The 19,913-nt window shown below is 34.1% G+C and overlaps 1 protein-coding gene across 1 annotated transcript in view; it reads left to right on the forward strand.

Annotated features, from left to right (window-relative positions):
- CWC27 (CWC27 spliceosome associated cyclophilin) overlaps window positions 1-19,913 on the forward strand; it is a 116,891-nt gene that overhangs the window by 13,374 nt on the left and 83,604 nt on the right. Inside the window, exon 10 of the mRNA XM_033009153.2 lies at window positions 2,728-2,903. Within this exon, the coding sequence (XP_032865044.1) occupies window positions 2,728-2,903 (176 nt within the window). The remainder of the gene's footprint in view (window positions 1-2,727; window positions 2,904-19,913) is intronic.

Here is a 19,913-nt window from a genome sequence, read left to right on the forward strand (position 1 = left end):
ATCATTTAAGAGTCCTGAAATTGCCTCTTAAAAAAAAAAAAAGGTTAAGTTTGTCAGTTTGTCATGAATCATGATGTAACTCCAATGTCTGATGGGAAATCTGTGATGAAAAATGAGGGACCTGTTGGAAGGATTTCTTCAAGGAAACAAATGTTCAGTGAATATTTATCACTTTTGTATTGATGAAGACAGTCACCTCTGAAAGACAGGAAATCTGAATAGCCAAGCAGAAACAATCAATCAAATATGGAGGCTATTTTAATTGCAAGGAGATTGTTGTACATGGTGCAGAGTAGGGTTGTTAGCTGAAGTATCTTTGCATCCAGCCATAGTTCATGGGGGTACCCTTTTGAGTTGCTGTTGAGACAATGATGTAATATTTGACTGGGAATATAATCTTCCATTCCCCAGAATGAATCCTGAAAAGTACTGTTTTCCATACCTATCCACCATGCACAGGTACTGCACTGTTAGTTAGTTGGTGCTCTGGAGAAGGGAAGATACAATCTATCCCATTCTTGTGCCTGAAAAAAAAAGAAAACAGTCTGCTTCCACTCTGTTTCCTGTTGTTTTTTTTTTTTTCCACAAAGCATAGTATGAGTTCAGGTTCTTGGACTCTTCTTTGTAATTCATGTTGTGCAGGAGCATTTAAAAGTTCGAGAATGGTATTTAAATTCTGAGAATGGTATTTAATTAATAATTCTTCAGGTGTTTGAATAGCCATTTGTTAAGTGAACTGGATTTGGTGAATACAGAACAGGGACATGTTAGGTATATTTATTTAAATTCTTACTTTTCAGCCTAATTAATCTGAATGCTGTTATAATAATGTTATGAAGTAGGAAATAGGAAGGCTTTTTTTTTTTTTTCTGCAGATGCTCTCCTTACATTTCGTTTCATTGAAAGATTTTAGCTGGAGTCTAGCATTTCAGGCAGTTACTTGAGCCTTGTAAAGTGATACTAGCATTTTGCCATCTCCTTTGGGTTTATTTCAGTTAACACACCACAGCATCGCTTTCACATTTACATGGCTGCAACATGTTGGTAGTTTTATAGCCATACTATGAGCAAATAATTCTTCCAGATCTCCCTGCCTTCCCCACATAACAAGTCCCCAGCGTGTAAGAGAAACTCTCTTTATTATTCCCTAAGCACCTGACCTTGCTGTTCATGCTATTAAATATCATTCTGTTTCTCTTACTGCAGTCCTCGAGGTCATATATTTCATGCTTTGAGAGTGGGATCCTTTGTATTAACAGTACCTCATTACTGTTGAACCTCTTTTTGTGCGTAAGTCATTAATGAAAACACATGAAATGTGTTCAAAAGACTGAGTTATTTTTTTCCACCAGTGACAATCCTCAGCTTCCCCTTTCTGCATACCTTGTTTTCCTCTCTGTATTTGTCAGAACATTAAGTTTCATGTAGTACTGTGGATAGATAAAGCTTGATATTCTCCCCCCTATTCAATAATCTTCTCAAATGGCTAAATCATATTGCATACAGTAGCCATTAGTCATTCTGACACAAAATCTCACATTACGTTTTTATTTCCAGAGCAAAGAGAAGAATAAGGCAACTCCACCCAGCAAACAACAGCAGCAAAAACTAGTACAACTTCCAGGCAGGCAGTTTTGCATTTCTGTGTCACTAGGGCAACATCAACATTCAACTGAACAGCTGTTTCCCTCCTGAGTTGTCATGTAGCCCACTCTGGGTAGCAATGTGTTAAATCTATTAGTTGGTAATGAGACTTCAGAAAAATTAGTGTCTAAAAGATACAAGGTCAAATGGAGTCAATGAGGCAGAAGAGGAGCTGAAGGAGGAAACTGGGCAGGAGAAAAGAGTACAGATGAAGGAGGGAAGGGGTTGAGAAGGAAGGTTCTATCCTATTTTGTCAGTATTTTTCTAGAAGAAAACTGGTGAAATCCTTTGCAGAGTGAGGAGAATAGAAGGTTTGGGAAGTAGGGGATTCAGCTGAGTTGGACAAGTGGAATCATTTTGTCTCTCCTATTTTAAAATACCATCCGTGGGCACTGCTCCCCCCTTCCTATTACTCAGATTTCTGTAATTTTTAATTAGCTTACTACTTCGCAATTGCAATATGTCTAGAGTTGTCTGTTTTTATTCTAGAAATTCTCATATTTAACTCCTTGTGTCTCAGTGAAATGCTCTTACCTAAGCCCTAGCCAAATCTCCAACAAGTTGGGATGATTGATGCCACAGGTTTCACAGCCTCGTTTGATCTATGTGGTATTTGTAAATACCCTCACAGAGACTGTTGGGCAGACCTCTTCCACTCCATCATGACTATAGCGTAGCCCTGTGGCAGGATGTTCTTAATAAGCTCTGGGGTTTTTTAGTGGGATTGTTTAATGTATTGCCTTGATCAAATTTTGGATTCATGAACAATAACGAGACTAATACTGCATTGCTGTGAGGTCTTCTGCAGACTAGAATAGACCGATTTATTTTTTTTAAGCCATACAAAAAAGATGTAATCTGTGTATGAAAAAATATTAATTACCATGTTTTGAATTTTTTGTTCCCTCTGAAGTAAATAAGGAGATAGTTGTTTGAAAAGTTTGCTTTGAAATGAAGTCGTTTTCTTTTTTTTTTTTTTCTGTAAGGGATTACCTTTGTAAGAAAAACTTTCCATATTCAACATTCTGTTGTAAAAAAAAAAAAAAGCTAAAGGAGAAGTTTTATCATTTTAAATCAATAAAGGAGGAAGAAGAACATGATGAAGATGCTGATAGTGTAGAAGGTGAAGCTGCTAGCAATGAGAGATTTCAAATAAAAGAACGCATTGCCAAGAAGTTGAAAATTGATACAAGTGAAAATGCTAAACAGCAACTTCAAGAGGAAGAAACTAAGACAGAAAGGAAAACAACTAGTCGTAGGTAAGTACCATGATTGTTTGGGGTTTTTTCTTTCTTTTTTTTTTTTTTTTTCTTCCCTTCAGAGGAAAGAAGGTTTTTTCCTCCTTGTTTACAGTTAGATTTTCTGCTCAATTCCAGTTTTGCAGTTACTACATTGATAGATTAGTATTACATTAAAATTATTTCCTTCTGCCCACCTCCAGCTGTGGAAGATGAAATTGCTTATTGCTTCCTCATTTCTCAGTTGGCAGTTTGAACCAGTTAAATTGCATCCAAACAGTTAAATTGCATCTTCTTACACTAAGCACTTATTGATGCCTTGTGTGGGAGTTTTATTTCTCCTTGTGAGTTACAAATTATGAGTATTTATATATATTTAATCATGCTTTACTTTGTCTTTCTACGCAGTTGGAGGATAGAGTTTTGTAGATTCTTTATCTGTGATAATACATGGTGGTCATCCACCACTGAGACTTACAGAAAGGCTTCCTAATCATCTGTTAAAATCTGGTTTAACACAGTAGTGATTCTTGCAGTGTACCAGTTTTCCAACACTGCAGTTCAGTTTTCAAATACCATCTAAGAGCTCTTCTTAGAGGGTTGGAGTATGTCTGTGTTTAGTAGTGTAACACTGTATTCAAGTTTTAAACTAGCTCTAAGCAAGTTATTTTTTTTCTGTAGCAGTACTCATCTCTTTACAGACATAAAAGCATGGGTTCCAGTCATGTAATATGGCTGTGCCAGCCTTTGACTGGTTAGACTCAGTTTTCAGTGAGTTAATTCTTCTTCTTGGAACCTTGTGTCTTGTTAGTCTTTCTTACAGAGCTGGTTTGGGAGTTTCTGCTTAATAATGTTTAATTGTGTAAAAACATTCGTCATGTATGCAGGTGATGTATAGTGGACCTGATAGCAGACTTACTAGGAAAACTTTAAAAAGTTTGAATAGCTCCAGAAAATAAAGTATTAATGGGTTTTAAGCAGGAAATTAAGTGTCCTTTTCTACATCTTCTCCAGTATTAATCTGAACCTAAGAAGCACAGCAGGTACAGTACACAGAAGCCTTTGTAATTTGAAGAAATTTGAGTATGTTTCAGTCAGTTCTTTTTGAGGCCTACCTGATTTTACTTCCAAAGTTCCTCATAATTTTGTGTTTGCTGAAGAGAAGACCCAATATACTTAATAGATGGAGATAAATAAACCAGAGCATTTGACATCAAAAATCCAGCACAGTAACGTAAAAGGATATAGTAAACAAAATCGGTAATTTAAATGGACATTAGTTTTTTCTGTCATATGATTTTACTTTTAGTTAGAGTCAAGGCAGCTAACTTTCATGCTTTGGCAAACTCTGTGTAGTCAACAAGATTGGTGTCGTTGGATCTGTAAACTGATGTTAATCCATTTCATTTGGCACTGTACATAAATCTGATCTCTGTGTAGAGCCACGTAGTGTTATGTACACAAGCATAAAACTCTATTTCATGAGCATTGGCTTTCTCTTTCATTCTTCTTTCTCTCTAAGAGCACTTAAATCGCAGTGCCATGCCATAAAATTTAGTGCCATGTTTTCATGACTGTGCTAGATATAACTAGGTATTGTTTCAGAGGACGTATACAAGACACCTAAAATCCTATCCCCCGTTTTTCCTTTCTGCCATCTTTCAAGTTGTTCTGTGTGGCTACTTTGAAAATTGGTCACTGTGCTATCTCTGCTGTAGGCAGCTGGTCCACAGGAATTATACTGAGATCAAGGAGGATGATGGATAAATTAGATCCCAAAATCTGGTTACTAGTCCTACAGCTGAGATTGATACATGATCCCAGTGGTAAATTATATGAATGTTTATCTTGTGCTGATTAAAATGGTTGTATGTCAGCATGTGGGACAAGAGTACATGAGGTATTTTTCTGTCTCAAATCTTGCAGAAGCATTGTGCATAAGCAGTTTTCTGTCTGCAGAAAGAAGTAATTCCTGATTTTCAGTGATCTACCTTCAGTGATTGATTAATCCTGCCCATAATAATGTTTGTGATATTACACATAACATTCCCCAACACAGAATAAAGATAAGCTTCACAGAGTCAATGAACTGCTCTTCATCATGGAGATTGGACAAATACGGATGTGTTTGATAGCATTACATAGTGGAGGTGAGGATTCAGAAATTTAAAAGTTCTCCAAGAAAATCTTTTTCTGAAAAAGTACCGTCAAGTATATGGCAGCCAAATAAGATATTTGAATAGCGAAAGGCATTGGACTTTGTGCGTACTTACTACCTACCTATCTGTCCAGTGATATGTCCACCAATCTGTTTAACTGTTGAGTTTTGCAGGGCTGGATGCTAGAAACAAGCTTGCCTAAGGTATAATACCAAGTTTGTGACATGAAGCAAACAAAAAAGCTAGAGCGTACCCTTAGAAATTAGATACGCTGTGCCCAAGTTTGCATGATATTTTATCATGTTTTCAGAGACATCTGTTTAGGTATTCTATAAGTTGCTGGCTCTGCGTGTGGATGGTTTTTAGCAGTTGGGAGCCATAGCCTTGGGAGACACTGCTTGGTACCACAGGTAACATCAGTTTCTACTTGCTGTTTTCCAAATAATTGTCTGGCATCCTCTGGCATGAAAATCAAAAAGGCATGGTATTGTTTTTTATACATAAGGTGTTATTAACTTTGAGGTCTGGTAAGATAAAGTAAGATGAACATTATTAAGTTTCATTGTCTGGAATAGTGACTCTTTTGTAAGTGTACTGGAGGTGATTGGTAGTATTGTCATGGGACTTCACCACCCACTGTAGTCCAAATGTGTGTTGATCAGAGCAGGCAGAGATATGGGAAGTGCAAATACCAAACAAAAAGTTAGATCCACCATATACAACTTGAAGGGTAATGTCTACCAACATATCAGAGTTGTTCATCTCGTCAGATACTTAAATGTGCTAGTAGAATAATAGAACTTCTAAAAATATTTTTTCAGATTGTCTTTTAACATGCATGATTTTTTCTACAAATCTGTATTCATTTGTATCAGTCCTGTTTCTTTTAATACAAATACATTTGTGAAGTTAGAAGTTTGCACATCTGTTTCCGAGAAAAACTATGGAAACAATAGACACCTCCTTAAATTCATGGTACTGCGATCCAATATCACTTCTATATGTAATCGTACTTGGAATGTTAAAATGGTGAAGTTAATTTTAGTTATTTCATTATGCATTTGAACCTTTTGTGTGTGTCATAAAAATAATTTGAGACACTTTCAGATTTTGTATTAGGTAGGAAACCTTGGGAAAAAGAGTTTTCCACTCATTCTGGCAAGTTTTTGGAGAAATTCCACAGATCTGTTTTTTTTTTTATTAGAAAGCTTAAACCTAAACTTCACAGTATAGAACATCTATTTACATGAAGGAATGTATACCAATAGAAGGAGTGTTTGCCATCATTGCAATAGTAATCAAATTTACCAGAATTACGTCAAGTTTGTAAAATGGCAGTGGCTTGAGATGATTAACTGAAGGCTTCAGAATAAACACTCCTCTTCTAGTTTGGTAGTTAAGAATACGGGTTTTACATTTTTTTTTCATCCTGTAGGTGGAGCTCGGGTGCTACACATTTCTGGTTACCAGCTTTTAAAAATTTTCACTGCTTCTTGTTTGCAAGACATGCAGTGTGCAAGTGGAGTACAGTTGACTGTACAGTTTTTCACTGTAAAGTCAACAATTTCAGTTTTATCCTTAGAATGGATACACTATTAAATAGCAATATGAAACAGATGACTAGAATAGCTAAACTACTGATGAAGAAAAGCTGACTTTTCAATTAATTAGCATCACTTGAATTTCACTCTGTATTTCCTGTTGTATATTTTTCTCCTAATAATCCTATGAATTGCACTTGAACTAAGTAATCACATTTCTTTTGGCTTTTCACTGACTATCATAAGATGAATAGTAATAGTAGTAGTCACTATTAACTACTATTGTAATTAATAGTAGCTATATTGCCACTCCTTTGCATTCCTGTTTTTTCATATATGCATGTTGCTTGTCATGAATAAAATAAATCATCTTGTGAAGCTTTAGACATCTACTGTGTGTATATGTAAGAAATTACTTGCTTCATCCTCGAAACAGAAGACTATATCACTTTTTAAGGTGTAATTCCTCTGATATCTTTTCCGTTTGTTAAAAGACAAGATTAAATAACTAGTTTACTTATAGATATCTGTACTTGGTCAAATGACTTGCATCTATACTGTCATTTTGTAATCAAGGCACAATAGTAATAAAAATAGTTAATAATGCTAGGCAGACATGCTCAAGTTCCTCCTAAGTCCATTTCAGACCATGCTGTAAAAATTGTCTGTAGTTAAGACACCATAACATTTTCTTAGCCTCAGAATAAACACTGACACATTGAGCATGCAAGATTGCTTTCCTAAAGTGCTCTCATTGTACTGTGGTGTAGAACAGCCGAAACTGGTTTTCTGTGTGATCTCATGGAAGTCTTTCAAAAAGCCTTTAAGTCAAAACTTCTGTTTCACTTTTTAAATCTGCAGAACTGGATATTTTTGTTCATAAAGTAATAATACATGGTATAGTATTTTGTTCTAAATGTATTTGCTGTGCACGTGTTACCTTATGCATATAATGCAGGCATTATAATTAAAAGAAAAATAATTTTGGAGACACACATAATTCTACAGTGGAAGAATTCTTGTCATTCTTGTAATTGTTGTAAATCTGTAACTTCTTTGTTATTTGTAATGGTTACATTTCTGTGCATCTCAGTCCCCTTGAAACTGATGTCATACAAATCTGCTGTAATCTTTATTGCAAGGTGGCTGATGTCATTGCAAGGCTGCTGGTCCTCTTGGAAACTATTTCTGGGCATGTGAAGCAGAATAGGCAGATTGGAAATACTCAGCATGGATTTAGCAAAGGCAGGATGTGGGGAAAGCAGTAGATATCTGGTTTGAGCATGAAGCTAGAGTAGATGAGTTTCTGAGGTTTTTTCTGACCTGAATGCTTCTGTGATCTGGTTTGGGTTTTTTTAATATATTTTTTTTTTTGTTTCCTCCCCCAACCCTCCCTCCCCCAAGACTCTGCTGAGGTCTGGAATAACAAGTCCAGCAGCTCTTAAGTTGCTTTTTTTTTTTGTTACATGTCTATATATTTAGGTATTTTATTTATTCTTCTACTTATTTAAACTTAATCCAGTATCTCATCTTGTGTTCTGGAAGCTACTTCTATACATTCCTGTGAATGTTGTTTTGTAAGTAGCAACAATGTGATGTGAATACCATGTACTTAGAGCTACTTATTCACTTTGGATTATAAAGTTTATTTCTGTACAGATCTGTGGTATTCTTTTTTCACAATAATTACTATTTCCAAATTATTAACTGTATTTCTAATCCTACTAGCATTTTCTTAAACCATAGCTGTTACTATCAGGCCTTGTCTAACAATACAGCTTGTCTCATTGCTTTTCAGTTTGGCATCAGAAAATACAAATTGTTACTAAGACTGACGTTTGATTTCTTGAGTACAACCTTTGCAACTGACTTCAAGCTTCTCTACTGCTGTTTTCCTATAGCAAATTCATGTATTCTGTTAATAGTGTTTTAAGCCAAAGGAGATCATTAGATAAACTGTGTAGCTCATGCCATAATTTACTGCCTGTTACCCCTGTATTGAGCTCACTGTTGGGCTACAGCTGAACAGGAAAGGCATTCAAGCATATTTTGTAGATAACAAGAGAGTGTAGTTTGGTCCGCGTTTGGTCAGTGAGTGTAATATATTCCAGTATTTAGATACCTTACTCCTATAAATACCTCATACAGTTTTACATTTTAAATTTTCTGGGTTCGGCTTGTAACCAATTAAATTTTTTGCTGTGCCTTTTTCTGAGGTTCACTACAGTATGCTGTATTTTCTCTTACTTGAACTATTTAAATTCTTAGTGAGTCCTTTCTGTCTTTTTGATAAGATATACCTATTTAGGTCTTTCAGTCTTTCACAGTAAGATGTTTTTTCCAGTCCTCCAATCACGTTATGGCTTCTCTTGTTCCTACTCCAATTTTTCAGTGTTCTATAAAAAGCTTTGATAAGTAATCTTGTATTAGCCTTACTAGCACTGTATACAGAGAGCAACAACTTTTTTTTTCTTGCTTCCACCACCATGTTTATTCATACAGTGCCCATATCAGCCCTTCATACTGATATTTCACTGAGATTGCTTATGTTGCAAGGGCTTTCCAAGAACTAGTTTCTCATTTTGTACACTTACGCTGTTTTTTACTTCCTAGATTTTGGTTATTAGTTGTCTTCGGTTTTTGTGCCATTTAGCAAATCACGTTGCTCAGCAATCCGGACAGGAGAATTTGCTACTGTGACAGTTTGTGTGATTCACTAGTAGTGGATTTAGTACTGAGTTCGCTGGAGGGAATGGATGTATTTCCCGTCAGTTGTTAATATCTCACTGGCAACTATTTTAAGCAGTAACTTTGTAACCTAATTCTTACTTAAGGAATACTTTCAGCCTGGTTTGTGTTCCTGATTTTTTTTTTTTTTTGTAAGTACTTCCTTACTTGAAAGTACTGGGAAGCAAGATTTTCTGGTGTCATATAAGAGGGATTATTTGTGTTGACTCTAAAATTAGCCAAGCTGGCTACTAGTCAGGAACTTGTGTTAAATTCTACTAAGAAACTCTCTGATAGCATTATGTCAGAATTGATATGATAATCTGAAACATTTTTGGTTTTGACTGGTATGCTTTCTCTGTGGGAAAGTTTTATTGAATTATTGTATTCCAGCTTGATTCAAGAAGTACTTTTTTTGTGTGTATGTAATCCACTATCAGATTTTTTTTTTTTTTAAAGAGACATTGCCAATGAAATCAAGGTAAAATTCACTTAACTGTTGAGCACATGTAAACAGATTAGTTTTCATTTTTGGATATGTGATGAAACTAATAGCTTTAGCTGCAGCTCATTAATAGAGACAAACCTATTGCCCTTTTATTGTGACAGTTTAACTTTGGATCCAAAAGTCTTTGCTGAAGTCCATGACATGACATGTTTTAGAATAATGGAAAACATGTTAGGTGTTAAAAGACTAAAAAAACCAAACAAACCAACCAACCAACAAACAAGCAAAACAAACCAAAACAAACCTGTTGAGTGGAACCAAGCATCTATCACTAGATATACTGTACTACTGCAAAAGATTATTGCATGAGATTGCTTTGACACGTGCAGTCTTTTCTGCTCTTGTAATTTTTCATATTATGGTACCTTCAGATCTTTGTTACTATGCTGCCTACATTTTGAATTTAATTTTCTTAGAAATTTTGAATTCTTACATATTTGTAAGTGTTAATGAGTAATGCTTGTGTTTCATCTGACAGTGGAAGCTTAATTGTAAGCATTTGTATTTTATTAGGAGTCATTAATTCATATACTTCAAAAAAACCATGTTTGCTTTGTGATTATTGTGCCTCATTTGTATGATTATTTTTTTAAAACTAGGAGAAATCAATAATTATAAACCAGCAAAACAGCTTATGTTTCTTTAATTTTAACTTCCGTGAAGTGGGCCATTTTGTGCTCCACCTGAAAGTAAGTGTCTAAAGGTATTTTAAACAATTTAATAGATTAGATTGAGAAATTCCAGTTTCTTGCAAATTGCAAAATCGAAATTTCAAAAGTAGTTATTTAATTCCGTACTGAAATAGAACAATTGCTAAGTGAATGGTCACATGAAATTAGACTTTCTTCTATCTCCGCTATGCTAGATACAGGAGTGTATTCAAAGTACATTCTCCTGATCTGAAAACAGAGTGGGTAATGATTGCATAACACATGACAAAGTTAGATGTGTTTCTGTGTAATATACTGCCATAAGATGGTAGCTATAGAGTTACAACACTTTTCATTTAACATCGTTGTGCTCTGTGTAGCCAGTATTTCAAATAGGATGGTAACTAGAGATCTGTAATCTTTTCCCAGAGTGGGTAAAAAAAATATTTTATGACAAAGAAAACCCCAACTTCCCTTCTGAATACTTCTGATTTGTTCTTCAGTGCTTCATTGTGTTAAGATACTCTGCTGTGCTTTTCAAAACTCTGTTAAACGTAAAAGTTCCACTGAGCACACTCTGGCATTCCCCACCCTGCCCTCTGATTTCTGATTTTTTAGGTATAGTGTAATCAGCATAACATTTTGGAAATTTTGCTTGGTACTTAGCTAGGGTTTACCATCAGCATTTACAGAGCTCCATTTGTTACAGTACTATATGTTGTATACTAAAATATGTATAAATAAGTCTAATATATAAAATATTTTAATATGTAAGAGTGGAATATAGATACTGAGAGGCCACCTATACATTCTTGTGATTATAGCTCTTGTGGCTTGCAAGAGACTGGAAAGTGTTATGGAAGAATCATGTATACTGAAATTTTTGCTATTAGAGGTCAAAAGTTACATGTTATCTTCTGTAGTCTCACCTGCTTTTATGCAGTTTTGTCCTATAATATGCTGACAGAAAGGTCTTAAATTACTGTCTGGAAAACAGAGCCTATAAACTTCCCAAGTAAGTTATTTTGCTCTTCAGAATTGCCTTGCAGCTTTTCTCAATTAGGATGCAATACCTATTTCATAATCCATAAAATTCTAACCAATATTTCCAGAAAAGTGCAAAAGCTCATACAGTGCTGAATTTCAAGGGAGTATGTAAGCAGCAGATCTTTACTACTATCTGGTTTCAATGCAGAATATCAACATGTTTTTCTTAAATCCTAACCTTTAGTGGCTTTTATTACACTAAACATACTTAGGTCTATTCTAAATGTTATACTGGCTTTTCTTCAGTAGTTAATAGATTTGTATTTCTATTTCTGTTCTTTCACTCTTGGCTTGAATTGTTATTTGAAAAGGTCTTTGGAGAAGCAGTATCTCTCTGATGAAAAGTACTAGGCATATGAAATACTCTGATATACATACAGAGCAGTATGGCCATTTTTCAGTCTTCCTGTTTTTCTGTATCTTGATCTACCTGTGTCCAGCCAGAATTTCATTAGGTTAGTCATTTGCCTTAGATATAGTACATCATGAACACTAGCTGAATTATTTAATTTTGCTTGTTCACCATATGAATTCTTGAGAAGGTATTAATTCAAGCATGTGAACTTGGCTGCAAAGACTTGGCAAGGACATGGGAGATACAATTTCTATATTATGCAGGTAGTACCTACCTCAATATTTTCAGTATACATGAAAACAGTGTTCTTTCACTAGAGGAGCAACTTGCAGTAATCTGGACAAAACTCACTGCAAATAAAGAGGTAAAGAGTTTGGAGTATTAGCTGTAAGGGAAGGATAAAGTTATTCCGTTATTAATTGACTTTACAGCATAAGAATGCATGTCAAGATATACACTTTTCCCTGGTTTAAATCCGTAAGTGTAGATGCTTCTACATACAGTCCTTGCCACACATGCCAAACTCAGCTCAGACTCAGAGTTATGACATGCTTTAAGTAGGGCACTACCTTTAAAGAATTTAAAGATTATGACATAAATTCTGTAAATAAAATAATGGTCTGAAATATTTTCATACAGCACAATACCTAGTTGACACTGAAAGTGCATTGTAGTGGTTCTGATTTATGCATACCTCCTGTGGTTTGCAGGTGGAGCTCTCCTGAATCCTAAATACTTTTAAGTCTATGTTACCTGAGAGAACATGTCTGTTGTGCTTTATTGTCACAGCTACGGTAAGCAGATGTGGGTGAACTGGAGCTACTTGACAGGAAAGGGAAAGCTTCTTTTTTCTTTTTTTTTTTTTTTCTTTTTGCCTGTGGTGTTGAGAAAAAGCACAGACAGAAATTGGAAGGAATTCATTGTCCAGGTATCAAAAAAACAGGAAAAAACAGTGTGAATGATGTTAGTGTAAGCTAAATCGATGTGATTTTCATGAAGAAATCTGAAATAGAAACTTCTTTTGATGTATTCTTTTAAATTAGTGCTTGAAATAATTAATTCTTTTAAATTCCAGTTTGGTTGAGTGTGTGTCTGATTGATGTAGTAGCTGTTTTAAGCTTCTGCCTTTTAAAAAGTATAAACATACAAACTTTCACATCTTTGTAATTTATAAACTAAACCTTTTTTTTTTTTTTTTTTTTGTTCCCTTGTCTTTTTATGAAGGTGTCTTTATCTAACATTCTTTTTCTGGGGATCTGATTTATATTTTTATGGTGCCTTGCCTGATCCTGACTATGACTAATGTTAAACTAGAAAATCACATACACAGAAGTTCACTTTAGATACAAGAGGAAAAAGAAAGAGATTTAGTCCTATATATTTCAAGAGTGTCTGAAATAAGGGAAATGGTTTCTGAATATTTTGATTTGGTATTGATATCCTAACTTTATAATGATGCCATACACAGACTCACCCACAGGGCATATAATATCTTACAGTCATACCTACCTACATGTCAAATGTGTGTTTTGATAGGCTTCCACATTAATTTGTGTGTGCTTGTATACTTTGAGAGACTTTTCATGTCATGTAAATTCAGTATGTATTTGAAACTGAAGTGCTAATTTATAATTTGCCATTTATCCACAGTCATGTGGAAAATGCTCACTTCTACAAATATTTACATGAGTCAGCGATTCCATTGAAATTATTATTATAAGTAAAAGGTCATAGAAATAAGTCTGAGAACCACTGAAATTCCTTTGGACTGGAATTTAACAATTGTTGTATGGTATGCAGGATACAGGAGAGGAAGGAGTGTTTTGGCTAAAATGACAGAAAAAGTCTTTACCATTGGGATTAAGTTTTAGTTTGTTGTTTTGTGTTTTGTTTTGTTTTGTTTTTTTCATAAGGCTGTCTCAAGATTTTACCTTCTTTCCTGTCCCCTTGGCCACCTTTTCTTGCTATTTTTAACTGGATTAGTGTTACAGTTGCTTATGGCATTCCTTGTAAAATATATTCTTCATACAATCTCAGTAAATAAAATTTTTAAAACTCAGCTACAAAGCCAGGGCCAGAAGTAAACTGTCAAAGATGAGACTTTTAAGCAAGTTTTAGTGCTGTGGAAAGTGTGCATGACCTTCTGCCCACAGCACACTGCATAAAAGATACAGACATCTATCTTGGAGAGAAATGGGTACGGCATCTTGCTGGGACTAGAACTTTGAATGGTACTTTTGTTTTAATACTTGTAGGTTTTATCAAGTCTTTTGGTTATTATGATTTTTATTATCAAGTAATATCACAGTACTAATGCTTTTAAAGTACACTTAATTGATATTTTCTTCTGCTTTACATACTTTTTCTCGGTGCGTCAGGGATCACTGACTAATTTTCTTTAAGGAAAGCAATAATATTTGACTTACCTAAGTGTAATATTTTAAATTTTATCTATTCTTTTTTCAAACTGTTGATCAGTTACTTTTTGACTGATGAGATTTTCTGTTGAGTTATCTCAGAAAATGAAAATAATGATCTTTTCCTTTGGTAAAAATGAATCCTTAAGTTATCCATAAATTTAAGAAGCTAGTGTGTGTTGTTTGCATTTTTAGATTTTGTTCAAGAAATTCAGTATTTCAGACATGTATAACTGACATACAGGAAAGAAAGATTACTTCAGAATTGGTTTTAGAAATACTTTATTTTTCTCAATAAGACCATTTCCTTAGTGCTAAGGATTGCACAATTTATTATTTTCAAAATATGTAAATTTTTCTCTATTCTTTACCTTATTAATGTTAATTCTAAAGAAGAAAATAATCCCAGACATACTATTTATAGAGTTAATGATTGGCAGTAACTTAAAAGCAGAGACTATACTTTATTAAACACAAACCCAGATTGTTTGGACACAAAACCCAGAATCCCAGCACTGAGATTTTTCTTGGCTAAGCATCAAAGCATGTTAATAGGTATAGTGTTAGCCTGGGACAAAGACTAGATTGTTACTGTGGTATATTTCATCCTGCTGTTACTCGGCAAGAGTCCGTGTATTTTTATGTGAAGTTTGTGTGTGCGTTTGTCTAGTCACCTGTAAAAAAGGATGAGTAGATGACCCGTGAAAATGCAGTTAGCATGATGGAAGGTGAGAATGTGTAATCGTTCTTATACAGTGAATTGTTAGCACTGTATTGTGAGCAAGAGATCATTTCAAAGGTCTGGAGTATTCTCAGTTGTTTAGCTGCAAATGTGATTTTTTTTTTTTTTTGGTGGTGTTTTTTTTTTTTATAACATGGTAAGATGGATTTAACAGTGGTATAGCCATGTACTTTTTGATTGCTAAATGTTCATGCTGTTTCCTTTCTTTGTTTCAACAGAGTTGAGTAGCATGGGAAGTGACATTGTGAGGTTTTCGTTTCTATTATAGAATACACTTTTTGTAAATATAAGCAGTACACTTTAAAGTGGTACTGCAGTAAAAGATGACAACAGTATGTTCAAACATTTTCTTTATTCATCATATCTGCTGTTTGTCTCTAAACAGTCATATCATAGTATACTTCACTATTTTTATTATTTTACATGCCTTACTAGAAAGCCAAGTAAGTAATAGTTACTTTTATTACAGCGTAGGACAAGTCATGTTGGTTATCAGGTTCTGGGTGTGGAATATTTATAATTAATAATGTTTCTTGAATAAAAAGAAGTGAAATTTGATTCTTGCCTAAAAAGTTAAGTTTTTGATAGTTAGTAGTTAATAATGGTAGTTTGGTAATAATAAAACAAAATAAATTACAAACTTTGTCAGCTGAGTAGATTTGATTTGGATATCTTTCAGATGGTAAAGAAAACTTACTAAATTTATTACTACTTTTTTTTTTTTTTTTTTTACCTCCAAGATTGTAGCTACTACCCTGTTTTAGGTAAGCCATATTTCATATTATTCTCCATCTGTTTTATAATGCTTAATATGCTGGTAACTTTTTGAGTATGGTCTTCACTGAGTTCTCTGCAAGTCCACCTATCTTTTTTGCTGTCCAGTGGAATAATAGATTTTCCATCATGTTTTTCGGGGAAGAATCTTAAAAAATTTTTGCCTTTCTAACTTCTTCTCTTCAGCCTGAAATATTGAACTTCTAGTCAAAGCATCATGAACATTATAGTGTTAGCTTAGTGATGAGCTTGATGTAAATTCCTATATAAATCAACGCTGGTACTCAACATTTCTTTTTTATTCCACTTTAGCCAACAGGGAATCTCAGCTGTCTTTCTCTGAGAGCTATGCACTATAGGGACTTTTTCTTTTGGATCTTTTATGTTTGTTGGTTTGGAGTTTTTTGCTGAAAGCACTCTTCTCCTTTCCTGTGTTCTTATTCCACAGGTATATAAGCAGCCTTTCCAAAGTAAGCCACTGTACAGCACCTTTTCCAGGCTGACATTTTCTTTACTGCTGTATATGCACAGTAATGTATTTTTCTGATTCTTTGCCACTAGCTGAATTTTAATCAACTAATTTTTAGTACTTTCCCTATTGTTGTTAGGCTTCTACTCTGTTTTCATTCCACTGTCACTTAGCTTTAACCATTGGGCCTTCTGAAGATCACTTTACATTCCCATTTCCTTTGTAAATTTTTCATTTTCAGGTTTGTTTTTTTTTGCTAGCTGTACCTCACAGCAGCTTACATTATCTGGAGGGGCCGATTGCTGCTGACAGTCTGTTATTAAATTAGAGTTGAATTTTAGTGCAGAGTATTTACTCCTTAAGTACAATAATAATTTAATTTCTGACATAAAAATAAGTTTCATTCTCATGAATACATTTGTATCCAGATAATTTACCTTCTTAGTTTTTTATTTTTCTCTTATTTCTTCTGAATGTGGGCATAGAATATTTGAAGAAATTTTTAAATATTCTCAATGGTTAATATTAAAAAAAAAAAAAAAAAACAAAAACAAAACAACCACTGTTCTTTTGGTCATAATCTTTATCACCATCTCAAGTATTCCTGAATGGATCATGGTGAACCATGTTTACAGGTTATCATTCCTGGACAAAGTTCTGCAGTGAACTTTACAAATCCAGTCTTGCAAAAGTGCTTTAGTTGTTCTTTCAGATTTCTTGCATGATAATAGTACTGTTCAGTGTTTCCTCACATTTGTGAACTCTCAGAAAGAGAAGCCTATAGTTGTGCTTTTACTTGAAATTATATAACAGATTCTATGGAAGTTGAAGCAATGTGTGTATTCTGTTTCTCCCATAAACCATGTAATTTTTGTTGTAAATTGTAACAGCTACAATTTCAGTCCATGTTTGGTTGATGTTTTCTTACTGGTTGATAGATTTTTTCCCAATCATGTTAAATATTTCTGTGCTGCTTCTTCAAAATCCCTCAAAAAGAGATTCAAGTTACAGAATTTAGTTTTGTTTGGGGTTTTTTGTTTGTTTGTTTTTATAAAAGGTGAGTGGGGTTATATGACACGGTGTTTTTCTTTTCACATGAACAATTTAAACCCTCATATATGTAGTTAAGAACTAGTAATAATAATATCTTTACTTTGAAGTACATTTAGCAGTGGACAACATAGTAGTTTTTCATGCTTATAATTATTAGGAAACTAGTTTAAATGTTTTATCAGAAATGTGTTTCCTAAAAATTACCATCACAAACATTTGCATTGATTATTTCTGCAAAAAGATCCAATATGTATTCATCAAGATTCTGAATAGGATTTGTGTGAGCAGGAATAAAGAAAATCCAACTTGAGTCCTTATAAGGGTATATATGCTTCTAATGAGAAGAAGCTGTTTATCTAATGAAAATGGAAAACATCCAAAAAGCCTGGACTTTGAGAGGATACAGCAGAAAAGACTGCTATGATCATTTAATACAGTGTTTTAGTTAATAGAGAACACAAGGCTCTCTTAAATTCTTTTGTCCCACTCATCTTCTGGTGGAAAAAAGTCCCATTTTAATGTAGAAATTTATGCTGAAATATACTTTGCTAAAATTTTCTTTGGTAAGTGTCTTTCTTGTTAAAAAAAATAAAGATGGTGCTGCTTCTTATTATTCTGCCTTTTTGTCTCATCTTAGAGCTGTTAGATTCTTTTTCACTGGTCTGCTGGCCTTCTCTTGGTGCATTCATCTTCATTTTTAAATTGTGACCAAATCACCCCTGAACTTCGTTTGATAAATTAAGTAGATTAAATGTTAACCTTTCTTTTGTGGCATTTTACTGTTTCCCTAGTCTTTGTCATGTATGAACTTGATCAGAAATTATGCTCTGTTTCCTTCCCTCATACAAGGTATTTTGACAATCTCTCTCTATGTCCACAAGTAGTAGAAATAAAGTAATTTTTTCATGGTTCTAAGTTAATGATTCTGTTATTTTTTGCTCAAGAATAGTTTATTAATGTCAAGCTTATAATTATTTGAGTTATATTTCTCTTTATAAATAGTAATACAACATCATGGTTTCCCCTGCTTCTTCCTTACCCCTACCTCTCTAGAATTTCTTTCCTGTAATATTCAGAACCAACATGTCCTATGGCTCAGAATTCTCTTTAAACATAGTTTTAAAAGCACTCGGATGCAAATTGCATGGCCCTGTTGCTTTTTTTTTTGTACTGCTTAATTTCTAATAGATGTTCTTTGTATTTTGGAGTAACTCAGGGAGACAGAAAAATAAATCATCTTCAGACATCTTATCTGGATTTCCCAGAGAATGGAAAGAGCTATTGAATCATTTTTTTCCTACATTGTTAGTTCTTTTCTGTGTTTCAGAAATGTAGTTTTTTTCTATATGTGCTCAAAGATGTACGTCTGCATAACTGTAGCTGTATCTGTTGTCATAAACAAAAGGACAGTGATTTTTTTAATGATCAATTTTCTATTTAAAAGTATTTTTAGCATGTTAAAATAATATCTGAGATCAAGTTAAGAAAAAAAAAAAAAAAAGTCCTGTTTGGTAACATTTTTTTATTCAGGCATTTGGCAGCAAATTACAAATAACCAGCTTCACTCTTTTCTCTGTACAGCTGTTTATTCTTTTTATTTCCCTGGACCTTGAATATAAAATTAAAGATGATGATAAAATTAAGGCCAAATATCATATGTTTAGGTCATCTTTTTTAAAAAAAATATTAGAAAAATACTGTTTCTTTTGTGTTCTAGTATGTTAAAAGTTGAAAATAGATCTCTGTGAATGAACACCTGTCAGAAAACTGATTTGGTGAATTCATGTAGTTTCTTCTTGTTTTTCTGGAGAATACCATGATAAAATGGTCTTTGTCCCAAGCTACCTTTACTAATAACTAGACCAGGTATTGCCATCTTCTATAGAGGGTAGCATTTTGTAGAGACTGACTTTAAAGGACTGGACTAATGCTACAGGATGGCTATCCAGTCAAATTGTTACTCTCAGGAATACTAGAATATTAGAGCACCTCAAATGAAGTAAGAACTGTGGTAAAACAGATGGTACTATTAGTTACAGTAGGAATAGCAGTACAAAGTACAGAATTTCAGATCTGGATCTAGCCTGTGAGTTTTCATTTGCCTCTTATCATTAGCTTCTTTCCTTATGGTATGTTTTCTAGTCTTCTCAAGTCCCAGAGCTCAGAAAATTAGTGACACTGCCTCTTCAATTTCCAGTAAAATAGAGGAGTTGCTTTGAAGCATCAGATAGATAGAGATCATGAAAATGGACAGAAGATAATAACGTAGCATGCTACTATGCCAAAAAAAAAAAGGCAAAACAACAAAACAAAACAAAAAAACCTCACAAACAAAAACCATGACAAGCCCTCCCAGAACACTGGGTTATATAATACCAAGATACGCAAGTCTCTCATTGGGAACCATCTTAAGTCCAGTATATCTGATTCTGAGTTAGACTGGTAGATCATGTTGTACCTTAGTTGGTAACCATGAAGTTAGCTGTCTTTGTACCAAGTTTGTGTGCTTGGAGCACAAGGGAGGGATGATAGACCTGGTCTGAGAAAGCGCCAATTAGTGTTAGAGTTTGTGTCTGGTTTTATGTCTTG

Source organism: Tyto alba, unplaced genomic scaffold (genome assembly GCF_018691265.1).
Source record: "Tyto alba isolate M040663 unplaced genomic scaffold, T.alba_DEE_v4.0 Super-Scaffold_42, whole genome shotgun sequence".
Classification (NCBI taxonomy): domain Eukaryota; kingdom Metazoa; phylum Chordata; class Aves; order Strigiformes; family Tytonidae; genus Tyto; species Tyto alba.